Below are 16201 nucleotides of genomic sequence, written 5' to 3'. Positions count from 1 at the left end.
TGGAGTGTCGCAATGTCTGGGTTTGTTCTACGCCGTTTTGTTGACTTGATAGGTACTGGGGTTAGGACTGACAAGGGTTTTAAGGAAATCCACCTTAACTCTGTTGCTAAAAATGTCTCCGAGTTCTGTGGCCAAGAAGTAACAGGCCAGCAAGTGTACAATCACCTTCGTAAGTGGAGGTCTAGGGAAGAGGAAGAGGTACATGACTGATGAAGATGTTGCTGTGTTCAATGGGATGAAAGAGGCTGTATCTGATGTTGCTGCTGCTGTCCGTGAAAGCATCCATGCTGAAGCAGCACCTGGGATCTACAATGCTGTAATCAACTATCCTGGGTTCTCTAGGGAGGCTCTCATGTATGCCCTAAACCACATGATGGAGCACAAGGCCACCTCCCCGGTGTTCCTGGACATGACTCCTGATGATCGTGACCTATGGCTCAAGACTTTCCTAGCCAAGCACTACCACAACTGATCTGATCTGTCTATCCTATTCCTATATAATGCTTAAGAACAGATATGCTACACTTGCTCGGATCTGTATGTCCTTTTATGCTGTTTAAGAACAAATAATGATGTTTCTACCTATTTAAGAACAGATATGCTACATTTTCATAGAATAATGATGTTTCCCTGAGTTCTATGGATTAACTTGAGTTCTATGGATTTCCTTATTTGAGAACAGATATGCTACACTTGAATAGAACAATGATGTTTTTTCTGAGTTAGATTAACCTGAGTTCTATGCATTTCCTTATTTGAGAAGAGATATGCTACACTTGTATAGAACAATGATGTTTCTTGAGTTCTATGCATTTCCCTGTTGGCTTGTTTATTGGTCTATTTGTAGACATGTTTGCTGGCCTGTTTGCTGGTTAAGAAATGATATCTGTTGATAATTAAGAACTGATATTATACTCTTGTTCTTACAATAATTGACGAGTTTGGTATGTGAAAGGGAAATGTGCCTTTGGGCCATTTCTAAGTATTTTGGTGATTAAGTGCCAACACAAGTGCTTAAATGTGAATCTATGCCCATGGATGAACAAAGTGCAAATCACAAGTAAAGGTATGTTTCTAAGCCTTAGTACATTGGTTTTGTGTACTAATATACCTATCTAAGTGTTGGAAACAGAAAGAAGGAAGAAGAGAAGAGTTGGCTGTGTACAGCCAAAAAGGCTGTTTCGGTCTGGGGCACCGGACTGTCCGGTGGTGCACCGGACAGTGTCCGGTGCGCCAGGCTGCCTCGGGCGAAGAGGCCGCTCTCGGGAAATTGCCGACGGCGTACGGCTAAAATTCACCGGACTGTCCGGTGTGCACCGGACTGTCCGGTGAGCCAACGGTCGGCCGAGCCAACAGTCGGCCGAGGAATCTGCGCGCGACACGTGGTCTGGCCAACGGTCGGAAGGAGGCACCGGACTGTCCAGTGTGCACCGGACTGTCCGGTGCGCCAGATCTGCAATGGTCGGTAACGGTCGGCTGCGCTGTTTTAGGAAATAAATCGGGCACCGGACAGTGTCCGGTGTGCACCGGACTGTCCGGTGCGCCCGACGACAGAAGGCAAGGATGGCCTTCCAGATTTGTTCTAAACGGCTCCTAGCTGCCTTGGGGCTATAAAAGGGACCCCTAGGCGCATGGAGGAGGATACCAAGCATTCCTACAACATTCCTAAGCACCAAGACATTGATTTCACGCATTCGTTTCATTGTGATAGCATATAGAGCTCTTGTGGAGTTGTGAACTCTTTGAGTTGTGTTGCGAGCTCTTGTTGCTGCTTGTGTGCGTGTTGTTGCTCTGATCTTTTGAAGTCTTGTGTGTGTTGCTCATTCCCACCCTTACTCCGTATTTCTTTGTGAATCTCAAGTGTAAGGGCGAGAGACTCCAAGTTGTGGAGATTCCTCGCAAATGGGATATTGAAAGGCAAAACAAAACACCGTGGTATTCAAGTTGGTCTTTGGACCGCTTGAGAGGGGTTGATTGCAACCCTCATCCGTTGGGACGCCACAACGTGGAGTAGGCAAGCGTTGGTCTTGGCCGAACCACGGGATAAACCACTGTGTCATCTCTGTGTTTGATCTCTTGTGGTATTGTGTTTTGTTGAGACTCCTCTCTAGCCACTTGGCAATAATTGTGCTAACACCTAACAAGTTTTTGTTGCTATAAGTTTAAGTTTTACAGGATCACCTATTCACTCCCCCCCTCTAGGTGCTCTCAATTGGTATCGGAGCCGTTCTCTTCAAGAAAGGGACTAACCGCCCGAAGAGATGGATCCTAAGGGGAAGGGAATCGTGATCAACGATAAGGAGAAGGAGTCCTTCGTCAACGAGCCCAAAGATGACAAGCCTACCGACTCCGGCTCGGGCCATAGACGGAAGGAAGGGAAGAAGAAGAAGACAAGGCGCATCAAGGAGATCGTCTACTACGACGACAGCGACGAATCTTCCTCTTCCCAAAAGGACAACGACGACAACGACTATGGCAAACAAAAGACGGTTAATTCAAACTTTTCTTTTGATTATTCGCGCATTCCACATAGTTCGAATTCGCATTTGCTTTCCATTCCTCTTGGCAAACCTCCACACTTTGATGGGGAGGACTACGGATTTTGGAGTCACAAAATGCGTAGTCATTTATTCTCTCTCCATCCAAGCATATGGGAGATTGTAGAGAATGGAATGAAATTTGATAGCTCGGATAGCCCTATGTTTATTAATGAACAGATTCATAAAAATGCACAAGCTACTACTGTGTTGCTAGCCTCTTTGTGCAGGGACGAGTACAATAAGGTGAGCGGCTTGGACAATGCCAAGCAGATATGGGACACCCTCAAGATTTCTCACGAGGGGAACGACATCACCATGCTCACTAAAATGGAGTTGGTGGAGGGTGAGCTTGGAAGATTTGCGATGATAAGGGGCGAGGAGCCAACCCAAACATACAACCGGCTCAAGACCCTTATCAACAAAATAAGGAGCTATGGAAGCACGCGATGGACGGACCATGACGTCGTCCGACTATTACTAAGGTCCTTTACCATTCTTGATCCTCATTTGGTGAATAATATTCGTGAGAATCCCAGGTACACCAAAATGTCGCCCGAAGAAGTTCTTGGGAAGTTCGTAAGCGGGAGAATGATGATCAAGGAGGCAAGATACGTGGACGACGCGTTGAACGGTCCTATTCATGAGCCTCAATCCATTGCTCTCAAGGCAACGAGGAGCAAGGAGGCACTACCAAGCAAGGTGGCGCAAGTTGAGGCGGCCGGGCTAAATAATGAGGAGATGGCCCTCATCATTAAGCGCTTCAAGACGGCGCTTAAAGGTCGCAAGGGACAGCCAAGCAAGACCAAGACAAAGGAGAAGCGCTCGTGCTTCAAATGTGGTAAGATTGGTCATTTCATTGCTAACTGTCCTGATAATGAAAGTGACCAGGACAAAAGGGAGAAGAAGAAGCATTACAAGAAGGCCAAGGGCGAAGCACATATCGGAAAGGAGTGGGATTCGGATTGCTCCTCCTCCGACTCCGACAATGAAGGACTCGCCGCCACCGCCTTCAACAAGTCATCTCTCTTCCCCAACGAGCATCACACTTGTCTCATGGCAAGAGAGAAGAAGGTGAGTACTCGAGACTCCACTTATACTTCTTCTAGTGATGATGAGTCTAGCGATGAGGAAATAGATTACTCTAGCTTGTTCAAGGGATTGGATAGAAATAAGATTGATAAAATCAATGAATTGGTTGATGCCTTGAATGAGAAGGATAAACTCTTAGAGAAACAAGAGGATTTATTATATGAAGAGCATGATAAATTTGTAGAAGCTCAAAGATCTCATGCTTTAGAAGTTAAAAGAAATGAAGTGCTTTCTAGTGAACTATCTTCTTGTCATGAAACCATTGCTACTTTAAAGAGTGTTAATGATGACCTAAATGCTAAACTAGAAGTAGCTAGTAAATCTAATTCTTGTGTAGAACATGTTAAGATTTGCACTAGGTGTAAAGATTTCGATGTTGATGCTTGTAGTGATCATTTAGTTTCAATTTCTAAATTAACTGAGGAATTGACTAGTCTTAATGCTCAACTTAAGACTAGCAAGAACGAATTTGATAAACTAAAATTTGCAAGGGATGCCTACACGATCGGTAGACACCCCTCAATTAAGGATGGGCTTGGCTTCAAGAGGGAAGCCAAGAACTTAACAAGCCATAAGGCTCCCATTCCCACTAAGGAGAAAGGGAAGGCCCCTATGGCTACTAGTGCTAAAAAGAACCATGCCTTTTTGTATCATGATAGGAGACAAACTAGAAATGATTATAGGAGTTATAATGCATACGATGATTTTTCCCATGCTATGTTTGCTTCTAGTTCTTCATATGTGCATGATAGAAATGTTGGTAGAAGGGATATTGTTCATAATATGCCTAGGAGAAATGTTGTTAATATTCCTAGGAAAGTTAATGAGCCTTCTACAATATATCATGCTTTGAATGCTTCCTTTGCAATTTGTAGAAAGGATAGAAAGGTAATTGCTAGGAAGTTAGGGGCAAGATGCAAGGGAGACAAAACTTGCATTTGGGTCCCTAAGAATATTTGTGCTAACCTTGTAGGACCCAACATGAGTTGGGTACCTAAAACCCAAGCCTAAATTTGCCTTGCAGGTTTATGCATCCGGGGGTTCAAGCTGGATTATTGACAGCGGATGCACAAACCATATGACGGGGGAGAAGAAGATGTTCACCTCCTACGTCAAGAATAAGGATTCCCAAGATTCAATCATATTCGGTGATGGGAATCAAGGCAAGGTAAAAGGGTTAGGTAAAATTGCAATTTCTAATGAGCATTCTATCTCTAATGTGTTTTTAGTAGAGTCTCTAGGATATAATTTACTATCTGTTAGTCAATTATGCAATATGGGATATAACTGTCTATTTACAAATATAGATGTGTCTGTCTTTAGAAGAAGTGATGGTTCACTAGCTTTTAAGGGTGTATTAGACGGCAAACTTTATTTAGTTGATTTTGCAAAAGAAGAGGCCGGTCTAGATGCATGCTTAATTGCTAAGACTAGCATGGGTTGGCTGTGGCATCGCCGCTTAGCACATGTGGGGATGAAGAACCTTCACAAGCTTCTAAAGGGAGAACATGTGATAGGTTTGACTAACGTTCAATTCGAAAAAGATAGACCTTGTGCAGCTTGTCAAGCAGGTAAACAGGTGGGAGGAGCTCATCACAGCAAGAATGTGATGACCACTTCAAGACCGCTGGAGCTGCTGCATATGGACCTCTTCGGACCCGTCGCCTATCTGAGCATAGGAGGGAGTAAGTATGGTCTAGTTATTGTTGATGACTTTTCCCGCTTCACTTGGGTGTTCTTTTTGCAGGATAAGTCTGAAACCCAAGGGACCCTCAAGCGCTTCCTCAGGAGAGCTCAAAATGAGTTTGAGCTCAAGGTAAAGAAGATAAGGAGCGACAACGGGTCCGAGTTCAAGAACCTTCAAGTGGAAGAGTTCCTTGAAGAAGAAGGGATCAAGCACGAGTTTTCCGCTCCCTACACACCACAGCAAAATGGTGTGGTAGAGAGGAAGAACAGGACGCTCATCGATATGGTGAGGACGATGCTAGGAGAGTTCAAGACCCCCGAGTGCTTTTGGACGAAAGCCGTGAACACGGCTTGCCACACCATCAACAGGGTCTACCTTCATCGCCTCCTCAAGAAGACGTCGTATGAGCTACTAACCGGTAACAAACCCAATGTATCTTACTTTCGTGTATTTGGGAGCAAGTGCTACATTCTAGTGAAGAAGGGTAGAAATTCTAAGTTTGCTCCCAAAGCTGTAGAAGGGTTTTTGTTAGGTTATGACTCAAATACAAAGGCGTATAGAGTCTTCAACAAATCATCGGGTTTGGTTGAAGTCTCTAGCGACGTTGTATTTGATGAGACTAATGGCTCTCCAAGAGAGCAAGTTTTTGATTGTGATGATGTAGATGAAGAAGATGTTCCAACGGCCGCTATACGAACCATGGCGATTGGAGAAGTGCGGCCACAGGAACAAGATGAACGAGATCAACCTTCTTCCTCGACAATGGTGCATCCCCCAACTCAAGAAGATGAACAGGTTCATCAATAGGAGGCGTGTGATCAAGGGGGAGCACAAGATGATCATGTGATAGAGGAAGAAGCGCAACCAGCACCTCCAACCCAAGTTCGAGCGATGATTCAAAGGGATCATCCCGTCGATCAAATTCTTGGTGACATTAGCAAGGGAGTAACTACTCGGTCTCGATTAGTTAATTTTTGTGAACATTACTCCTTTGTCTCTTCTATTGAGCCTTTCAGGGTAGAAGAGGCCTTGCTAGATCCGGACTGGGTGTTGGCCATGCAAGAGGAGCTCAACAATCTCAAGAGGAATGAAGTTTGGACACTGGTGCCTCGTCCGAAGCAAAATGTTGTGGGAACCAAGTGGGTGTTCCGCAACAAACAGGACGAGCACGGGGTGGTGACGAGAAACAAGGCTCGACTTGTGGCAAAAGGTTACGCCCAAGTCGCAGGTTTGGACTTTGAGGAGACTTTTGCTCCTGTGGCAAGGCTCGAGTCCATTCGTATCTTGCTAGCATATGCCGCTCACCACTCTTTCAGGTTGTTCCAAATGGATGTGAAGAGCGCTTTCCTCAACGGGCCAATCAAGGAGGAGGTGTACGTGGAGCAACCCCCTGGCTTCGAGGATGAACGGTACCCCGACCACGTGTGTAAGCTCTCTAAGGCGCTCTATGGACTTAAGCAAGCCCCAAGAGCATGGTATGAATGCCTTAGAGATTTCTTAATTGCAAATGCTTTCAAGGTTGGGAAAGCCGATCCAACTCTTTTCACTAAGACATGTGATGGTGATTTGTTTGTGTGCCAAATTTATGTCGATGACATAATATTTGGTTCTACTAACAAAAAGTCTTGTGAAGAGTTTAGCAGGGTGATGACGCAGAAATTCGAGATGTCAATGATGGGTGAGTTGAACTACTTCCTTGGGTTCCAAGTGAAGCAACTCAAGGACGGCACCTTCATCTCTCAAACGAAGTACACGCAAGATCTGCTGAAGCGGTTTGGGATGAAGGACGCCAAGCCCGCAAAGACTCCGATGGGAACCGACGGACACACCGACCTCAACAAAGGAGTCCGTTGCAAAGTGATGCACATGCTTAGGGGGAGATGTGTTACAACTTGACCCTTTGAGACTAACCATATGCTTGAGTTTGCTTGATTTAGTCTCGAAGGAGAATTGAAAGGGAAAAGGTGGACTTGGACCATAAAAGACTTCCACTGCACTCCGATGAGAGGGTAACTTATTCCAAGTTCATCTCATGAACTCTTATTGCCATTTGCTCTTAATTGAAGATTTTGGTGAGGGAATGGGGTTAAAAGGGCCAAAGTTCATTCCGTTTTGGTGCTTGATGCCAAAGGGGGAGAAAATAAAGGCCAAAGCAATAAATGGATCAGCTACCACTTGAGAGATTTTGAAAATAGTAGAATAGAGCTTTTGGTTTGTTCAAAACTATTGTTTGTTCAAAACTCTTGCATTGTCTCTTTCGTCAAAAGTTGGCTTCTTGTGGGGAGAAGTATTGATTATGGGAAATAGGGGGAGTTTTTGAAATCTTTGATCAATCTCTTTTGGAATGACTCTCTTTATGTTTCAACATGTGTGTTTGACTTAGAGATAGAGATTTGAGTTTGATTTGTAAAAACAAACCAAGTGGTGGAAAAGGTTGATCCATATATGCCAAAAATGAATCAAAATAGATTTGAGTTCTATTTCAAGTGATTGTGCACTTGTTCTAGTTGCTTTATGTTGTGTTGGCATAAATCACCAAAAAGGGGGAGATTGAAAGGGAAATGTGCCTTTGGGCCATTTCTAAGTATTTTGGTGATTAAGTGCCAACACAAGTGCTTAAATGTGAATCTATGTCCATGGATGAACAAAGTGCAAATCACAAGTAAAGGTATGTTTCTAAGCCTTAGTACATTGGTTTTGTGTACTAATATACCTATCTAAGTGTTGGAAACAGAAAGAAGGAAGAAGAGAAGAGTTGGCTGTGTACAGCCAAAAAGGCTGTTTCGGTCTGGGGGCACCGGACTGTCCGGTGGTGCACCGGACAGTGTCCGGTGCGCCAGGCTGCCTCGGGCGAAGAGGCCGCTCTCGGGAAATTGCCGACGGCGTACGGCTAAAATTCACCGGACTGTCCGGTGTGCACCGGACTGTCCGGTGAGCCAACGGTCGGCCGAGCCAACGGTCGGCCGAGGAATCTGCGCGCGACACGTGGTCTGGCCAACGGTCGGAAGGAGGCACCGGACTGTCCGGTGTGCACCGGACTGTCCGGTGTGCACCGGACTGTCCGGTGCGCCAGATCTGCAATGGTCGGTAACGGTCGGCTGCGCTGTTTTAGGAAATAAATCGGGCACCGGACAGTGTCCGGTGTGCACCGGACTGTCCGGTGCGCCCGACGACAGAAGGCAAGGATGGCCTTCCAGATTTGTTCTAAACGGCTCCTAGCTGCCTTGGGGCTATAAAAGGGACCCCTAGGCGCATGGAGGAGGATACCAAGCATTCCTACAACATTCCTAAGCACCAAGACATTGATTTCACGCATTCGTTTCATTGTGATAGCATATAGAGCTCTTGTGGAGTTGTGAACTCTTTGAGTTGTGTTGCGAGCTCTTGTTGCTGCTTGTGTGCGTGTTGTTGCTATGATCTTTTGAAGTCTTGTGTGTGTTGCTCATTCCCACCCTTACTCCGTATTTCTTTGTGAATCTCAAGTGTAAGGGCGAGAGACTCCAAGTTGTGGAGATTCCTCGCAAACGGGATATTGAAAGGCAAAACAAAACACCGTGGTATTCAAGTTGGTCTTTGGACCGCTTGAGAGGGGTTGATTGCAACCCTCGTCCGTTGGGACGCCACAACGTGGAGTAGGCAAGCGTTGGTCTTGGCCGAACCACGGGATAAACCACTGTGTCATCTCTGTGTTTGATCTCTTGTGGTATTGTGTTTTGTTGAGACTCCTCTCTAGCCACTTGGCAATAATTGTGCTAACACCTAGCAAGTTTTTGTTGCTATAAGTTTAAGTTTTACAGGATCACCTATTCACCCCCCCCCCCCTCTAGGTGCTCTCAGTATGTGCCTATGATGCTAACCTTGTATGCAAAAAAGTGGTCAATGAAAGCTGAGGCTAATCTTGTTTGTTGGATCAAAGAAACAAGTGTAAATTGGTTTCATAATTTGTACACTGTAGTGAGTAGCTTCATAGTAGCTGATAATTTGATATTAGCTGTTAGTAGCTTGATAATTTGATAGTAGTTGTTAGTAGCTTCATAGTAGCTTGATAATTTGATAGTAGCTGATAATCTGATAGTAGCTGATAATTTGGTTAAAGATCTGTTTTAGCTAGGTATTACTTGTAATTCATAGTAGCTTGATAATCTGATAGTAGCTTCATAATCTGATAGTAGCTTGATAATTTCATAGTAGCTTGATAATCTGATAGTAGCTGATAATTTGATAGTAGCTGATAGTAGCTGATAATTTAGTTAAAGATCTGTTCTAGCTGATAATCTGTTCTTTGAGGCTAATTCATAGTAGCTGATAATCTACTATGAAATTGTAAACAGTTTTAGACGATGAGACTGGAATAGTATACAATTTGAAGACTGTTTTAGTTGGTGTATATCCATTTTAAATTTTAGTCTAAAAATATGAAGACTGAAATTGTAAACAGTTTAGACTGAAGCAGTTTTAGTATACAATTCCAGTTTTACTTGGTAGCATTTTGCGGATGGCATCTTTTAGTTGGTGTATATCCATTTTTAGATGATGAGACTGGAATAGTATACAATTTGAAGACTGTTTTAGTTGGTGTAGAAATTGTGTATATTGTAGATGACACTTTTAGACCATCTGTTTTATTTGGCGAGATCACAAATTTCTACAATTTACTGATTGGTTATTATTAATTTGAAGACTGTTTTATGCTGTGTAAATTGTGTAGAGACTGTTTTAGTTGGTAATTGTGTACAGATCTGTGTAACTTAGCACTTACAAGTGTTGAAATCTTGTATATTCTCAGTAACTTAGCAAGAACACATATATTTGTGTACAGATCTTTGTGTCCCAATTTGAAGACTGTTTTATGATGCTCGGTGTGAGAACAGATATACATGTGTTCTTGTATTAACAGAAATCCTGTAGCACTTACAAGTGTGTTCTGGCAAAGATCTGTTCTTTGTTAAATTATCAGCCGACTTGTATTTCTACTACCTAAGGTATAGCCAGTAGCACTTACAAGTGTGTCCTATATTACTTGCATCCAGTTATATATGTGCCCACCAAACACGTGCCCACCAAATCCTGGCTAGTTACGTGCAGTCAACCAAACAACCACACAAATTATTACTTGCATCCACTAATACAGGCTTGACTTGGCCTGCATGAGCTTACGAACCAGGCTCTGCCTAGCCGAGGAACCAAACATGCGGTATGTGAATAAAACCTAGCACAGCAATTTCTGGTCATATTTTTTACGACGATTTTTTTACATCATTTTATGGCCAACTTGCCGGGACAACCGCCTCACGCCGTCACGCGGCGGGACGTCAGTGGTTGGTGGGGGCGCCGCGCCGCGTGCCTGATCCACGCTCACGCTCGGGCCTTGTCCTCTCATTGCCGAACTTCGATTGGTTTGACGTGGCATGACATGTTATCTCCATATACACCTGGCGAACGTTAAAACAAGCGCGGAAGGTAGCATTGGGATTGGAGAGTTGACTCACAACTCCCGAGGCCGCATGTGCAATGCGAGAGGACGAGCGACAGACAAATTTAAGTTTGTCTTCCGCTGAACTGAAGCATCACAAAACACACAACGCTTTTTATAACAACAAACCAGAAATCACAACGTTGAGATGCCGTGTGCGTGCTACTGCCTGCTTGCTAGAGCTAGCGCTAGGCGGTGAGTTGACAGTACAGGTATCGGTACCCTACGAATGGCGACCACCGAAACGACAGCAGAACGGCAAAGGAAATGACCCAAGGAAGTACTAGCACTGTTTTTTTCTTGGTGTAGGTGGCCAGCACCGCACCGCCACCAGAGAGTAGAGAGTAGCAAAGCGGCGTCTTTAGCGCCGCCACTCGCGTCGTCCAGTCGTCCTCAAGAGTCCGCCACGAACACGTTCCTGCTCCACACCCTACGTTAAGAAACCCAAAAGGAGCGAGAGCTGGAAAAGGGATGGCGAGGGTACGTACTCACACCCAAGGCAGCGTCAGCACCAAACGTCCAAAGTCCAAAGCGACCCAGAAACGTGTCAGGCTACGACCGAACCGATGACCGTACCGATCAGAATAGCCATCTCATTTCCTTCCCGATCAATCATGCCTCATGCGTGGCGTCACCCTTGGCGCCTGCCTATCTTCGCGTCAGTCCCATCCCACCAGCCATCCCCAGCGCCAGCAGCCTTGCTTGAGGCTCGATCCTTTATAATGTGTTTGGTTGTGATTATGTGTTTGGTTGTGATGATAGGACGAGTATTCCTAATGTTATTCTAGATATCTCTCAAAATTGGAGAGAAGAGATAACGCAAAGGATATCCTTTCTGGTTGTCCAGCAACCAAACACAGATTGGCAAGGCTATCGCAATCACATTCCGCGCAATGCGACCGGCGCTACGATTCAATACTGTACTCATCAAGATGGAGGACGCAACAGTCTGACGGACCTGCTATTAGCTTAAAAAAAACGGCGCGATCTTTTGTCGCCATTGCGCGACCGGTTCCGCGTTGCGCGCGGCAGCCGGCATGGGAAGCGGCCGCACGCAAGGGCTCCAGAGTCTACGGGTGTGCTAGTAGTTTTCAGAGATGAAAAAAATCTTGGGGGGCAGCATTCTGATTCCGTGGACCAAATAGCCAAGGAGGTAGGGTTTCGTGTCTAAGGTCCTTGAAAAAGATCCTGTGCTCGATTCGTTTGGCTACCGATCTAGAGTATCTCTCAGATGAGTTAGAAAAAAAAAGTGCAAAACAGCCTTTTAGACGCTTCCCGATTACATGATCGCGGAATAACTGGAACGAGGGACTGCGAGTGCAACCGTAGGTGCGCAGTGCGGAAGTGCGCTCGCCGAAAAGCACGTAGCTTTACCTATGCTACGCTCACGATTTCTTGATTCCAAGTTAAGGCATCTCAAACACTAGGACGTTTACAACGCGTCACACTCAGCTGCACTACTGTACAGTACATGGTGAGCGACACCACACCTTCGTGTCAACTTTTCCTTTGCTCGCTTCTGCTGCAGTAGAACTGACGGTCGCTGTCGTCCAGGACCAAGATCCACGGCGACGACGCGGTTTTACGACCGATGTGCGGTGAGGCTATTTGTTTGGTTGAGTTGTGGCTTTGAGAAAAACTGTTGTAAGCTGTGAAAAAAGTTATACTATGTAAATAATTAAAAAGCTAAAGAACCGTTTGGTAAAATCCACTTAAAACTAATTAAAAAATTTATATAAATTTTTATTGTTCTATCCAAAAGTAAAAAAATAGGATTAGATATGCTTTCAGTTTTACAAAAATCCGCTTTTAGAAAAAAAACTGATTTTCTGAGTCTACCCCTTCGATTTGGCTGATCGCACGCACATCAGCACATGAAAGGCCGGCCGGGCAGCATTGCCCGAACGGGTACAAAGCGGATCAGGTTAGGCGCACGGGAAACGGAACTGCGGTCTGCGGAGGCGGACGGATGACGCCCCCGTTTGTTTTGGCTTTTCGCAACTTCTGGCCATCAAAAACTGTTACGAACTGTTAAATACTCAGTTTTTCAGTCAGCTTGTATAAAATTCGTTTGTATAAAAACCATTTAAAATTAATATAAGCATATAATCGATTGAGTCGTTGCATTAGCAGTGATCCGTCACCTTATAGATCCTGAGCCACCCACGGATTGACGGCCAGGAAAGCTAGCTTCCAGACTTCCAGAGCGTGTGGCATGGCATCTCGTCCAAAAGGCGCGGTAGTGCGCGTGGATGCACCGTGCAGGAACAGCTAAGGACGCATCTGATCCCATTTTGGTCGACCGGGGTAGGCTAATGCACGCCAAAGGTGACACACCATTACCGCGGCAACGGCGTGTTAGTGGCGCCTTTTCTGAGCTTTTCTGCTGGCCCTTTTCGCCTTTTTTTTTCCTGAGAAGAAGACGTACGTGGGGGTTCCTCGCTGTGTGTCGCTGCTCCTGAGAGGGGAGCTTATAAACTTATTTATACGCGTGAAACTGCGATAGAATCTCCCAGAGCTAGAGGAGAACTGGTGCGGCATGTGGATGGAGAATTCGCGCGCCTTCCTGTTCAACGCAGAGCAACCCGAATCTAACTTAAACAGATTGCGACTTGCGAGTGCGAGCACACTACGCGGATATTTTGTTTCTCTGAAAAAAAGTGATATTTTGTTTCTCTGAAAAAAAAAGTGGATATTTCGTTTCGTGGCTGTAAAGTTTTTTAGATCTGTAAAAAACCCGATTAATGTGTGATCCGATGTAAGAGCATCTGACAAATTTAGCTAGTGGGAGAGTTAATTTAGAGAGCCAGATAACTTATCAAGTTAAATGACTAGTCTATTAAAGAGATATTATGCTATTAAGAGCATCTTCAAGAGACCCTTTATTTTTATCTCTCTATTTGACTCTCTATTTGCGATTTCATAAAAATTACACTTTATATGTAGCATTTCACTCCAACAGACTATCTATCTAGTTTTGCTAGTCAGGTGGCTAGCAAAATTTGGCTATTGAGAGAGCCAATTTGGAGAGTCAGATGGATTAGCGAGTCAGATCTGTTGCAGAGTTATTTTACTGTTGAATAGTTAAAATTTAGTTTAATGAGTCATTTAACTAGTCTCTTGTAGATGCTCTAAGTCCATCGTATTTAATCATTCACAGGTTACACATGTACTGCGCCATGCTTATCGGGTTCAGACTTCAGACCTTCATCGGCGATAAGAACGAACCAGAGCTCTCTATCAAAACGCCAGCATCAAGCACCCCTCCTCCCCCCGAGTATATTAGTTTACTCGCTGCCTGTGTTCCAAAACCTTTCGTCTTTTCCCCCGTCTACAAAGGCTTGACAGGCACTCGCAGCCCCAGGCAGAGAGACTCCTTCCCTGCGAAGGCTTCTCCTCTCCCCTATCCCCCCCCCCCCCCCCCCCCCCCCAACTCGTCGCATTCTCCTCGGTTCAGCAGCGACGGGATGGCGATAGACCACGCGGCGCGTCTCGGACTGACGAGCAGAGGTGCCACGGTAACTGATTCCTCTCGTTCTTGCGCTGCTCTGTTTTCGTGGTTCTTGGCTGGTCGGTTTCGGTGGCGACGTTGGAGTGTTGGACTGAATTCAAATGTGTATGCGTGTCTGGCACGGTCTGCGCTCGCAGGGAGGCGGCGGGTGCGGAGACGACGTCGACGCCGAGAACCGGCGGTGGCCGCCGTGGCTGAAGCCGCTGCTGTGCACGAGCTTCTTCGTCCAATGCAGGATCCACGCCGACGCGCACAAGAGCGAGTGCAACATGTACTGCCTCGACTGCATGGACGGCGCGCTCTGCTCCCTCTGCCTCGCGCGCCACCGCGACCACCACTCCATCCAGGTCAGTGGAGCTAGCACTGCTCTGTTGCATCGATCTGTGTTCGTGTGTTTGTTTTTCTTCTTCCCCATGGTAGCTGACTCAAGGGCATGCGCTCACTTCACAACCGTCACGGGCTGGTGTGCATGGTATCAGATACGGAGGTCGTCGTACCACGACGTGATCCGGGTGTCGGAGATACACAAGGTGCTGGACATCGCCGGCGTGCAGACGTACATCATCAACAGCGCGCGCGTGGTGTTCCTCAACGAGCGCCCGCAGCCTCGCCCGGGCAAGGGCGTCACCAACACCTGCGAGGTCTGCGAGCGCAGCCTCCTCGACTGCTTCCGCTTCTGCTCCCTCGGGTGCAAGGTACGAGCTCAGCTGCGCACAGACTAGCTAGCTCTGTCGCATTGCGCGTTTCGAGACGTCTCGTAGCACCTAACGCGCCGCCGCCGTCCTTCTTTGTTTATACCGCGCAGATAGTGGGCACGGCGCGTGGTTACCGTCCCAAGAAGAAGCACGGCGGCGGAGGCGGCGGCGGTAACAAGAGGAAGAGAGCGGCGCTTAAGGACGTGCGCTCTGACTCGGAGGAGTCGTGCACCAGCACCAGCGGCGCCAGCAGCGACAAGAGCAGCGTCGTGCAGAGCTTCTCGCCGTCGACCCCGCCGCCGGCCTCCGCTAGCTACCGCCGCCCAGGGAACAAGCGCCGGAAGGGCGTCCCGCACCGGTCGCCCTTCGGTAGCCTCATCGTCGAGTTCTAGGACTCCTTCGTCAGCGCCTAGGCAATGCGCTCTCTACTGTACAGGACATGACAAAGCCCGGAAGGGAAGGGAATAACAGGACGCGCTTCTGGACGTGGAGGCCGGCCGGCGGCGCAAATGCCAGCGACGGGCGAGAGCGGTAAGCACACACCAGCGGTGCAGCCCGTGCTGCTATAGTTTTGCTTCTTTTTCGCGCTTTGTTACTTCAGTTGGTACTAAGTTTTGCAGCCTTGTACATTGTAATATACTAGTACTACTCTCCAATGCTAGATGTACATATACATACACAGTGTTGGCAGTATCATAATGTGGGGGTAGCAGTAGGCAGCGAGGTGTGTTCGTATGCGCATCATCAGCTGTGTAATAAAAATAAAGAAATGCTTGCTCCAAATCATGCCGGAATGGCACCGTTGGTCGCGCTCCCCCGGCATTCGCTGCTGCTGGACTGCTACTACTGCTACTGCAGCAGGATAAGATTGGTTTGATAGAGTGGCACATCATTCAGTGCCGTGTCCCGTGTCCGTGTGCACCTGACATCCCTGTGGTGAACCCGGCCCCACCCCGAGTCCAGATGCCGCCGCGGCATTTGCCCCTGCGTGAGTGCGTGGCCGGGGGGGAGCCCATGGACACTCCAACCGCACGCCCAAAGCGGTTCGCCGAGAGCGCGAGATGCCGGCGCATCTGGAGTCCGTGCGGCCACGCGCGAGAGAGGATGTGAATCGGCATCGGCGGGCGGGGGGCACGTGTGTGGACGCCCCGCGCGCGGTCGATGTCTTCTGGATGCAGCCATGAGATGAGCCACCCGGCGTGGACT

At 46.9% G+C, this 16201-nt stretch overlaps 1 protein-coding gene across 1 annotated transcript; it reads left to right on the top strand.

Moving 5' to 3' along the window:
* Positions 1-14113: 14113 nt before the first annotated feature.
* Positions 14114-15775, top strand: LOC100502289 (uncharacterized). Its single transcript, NM_001196767.1, is given in 4 exon segments — positions 14114-14307; positions 14438-14647; positions 14780-14995; positions 15106-15775. Coding segments are annotated over 4 exon segments (759 nt in total). The 5' UTR covers positions 14114-14256; the 3' UTR covers positions 15388-15775.
* Positions 15776-16201: the final 426 nt, after the last annotated feature.

The sequence above is a fragment of the Zea mays genome, chromosome 5 (genome assembly GCF_902167145.1).
Source record: "Zea mays cultivar B73 chromosome 5, Zm-B73-REFERENCE-NAM-5.0, whole genome shotgun sequence".
In the NCBI taxonomy this organism is placed as follows: domain Eukaryota; kingdom Viridiplantae; phylum Streptophyta; class Magnoliopsida; order Poales; family Poaceae; genus Zea; species Zea mays.
Note: the sequence above shows the minus strand (reverse complement) of the source record. Positions and strands in the feature narration are given on the sequence as shown.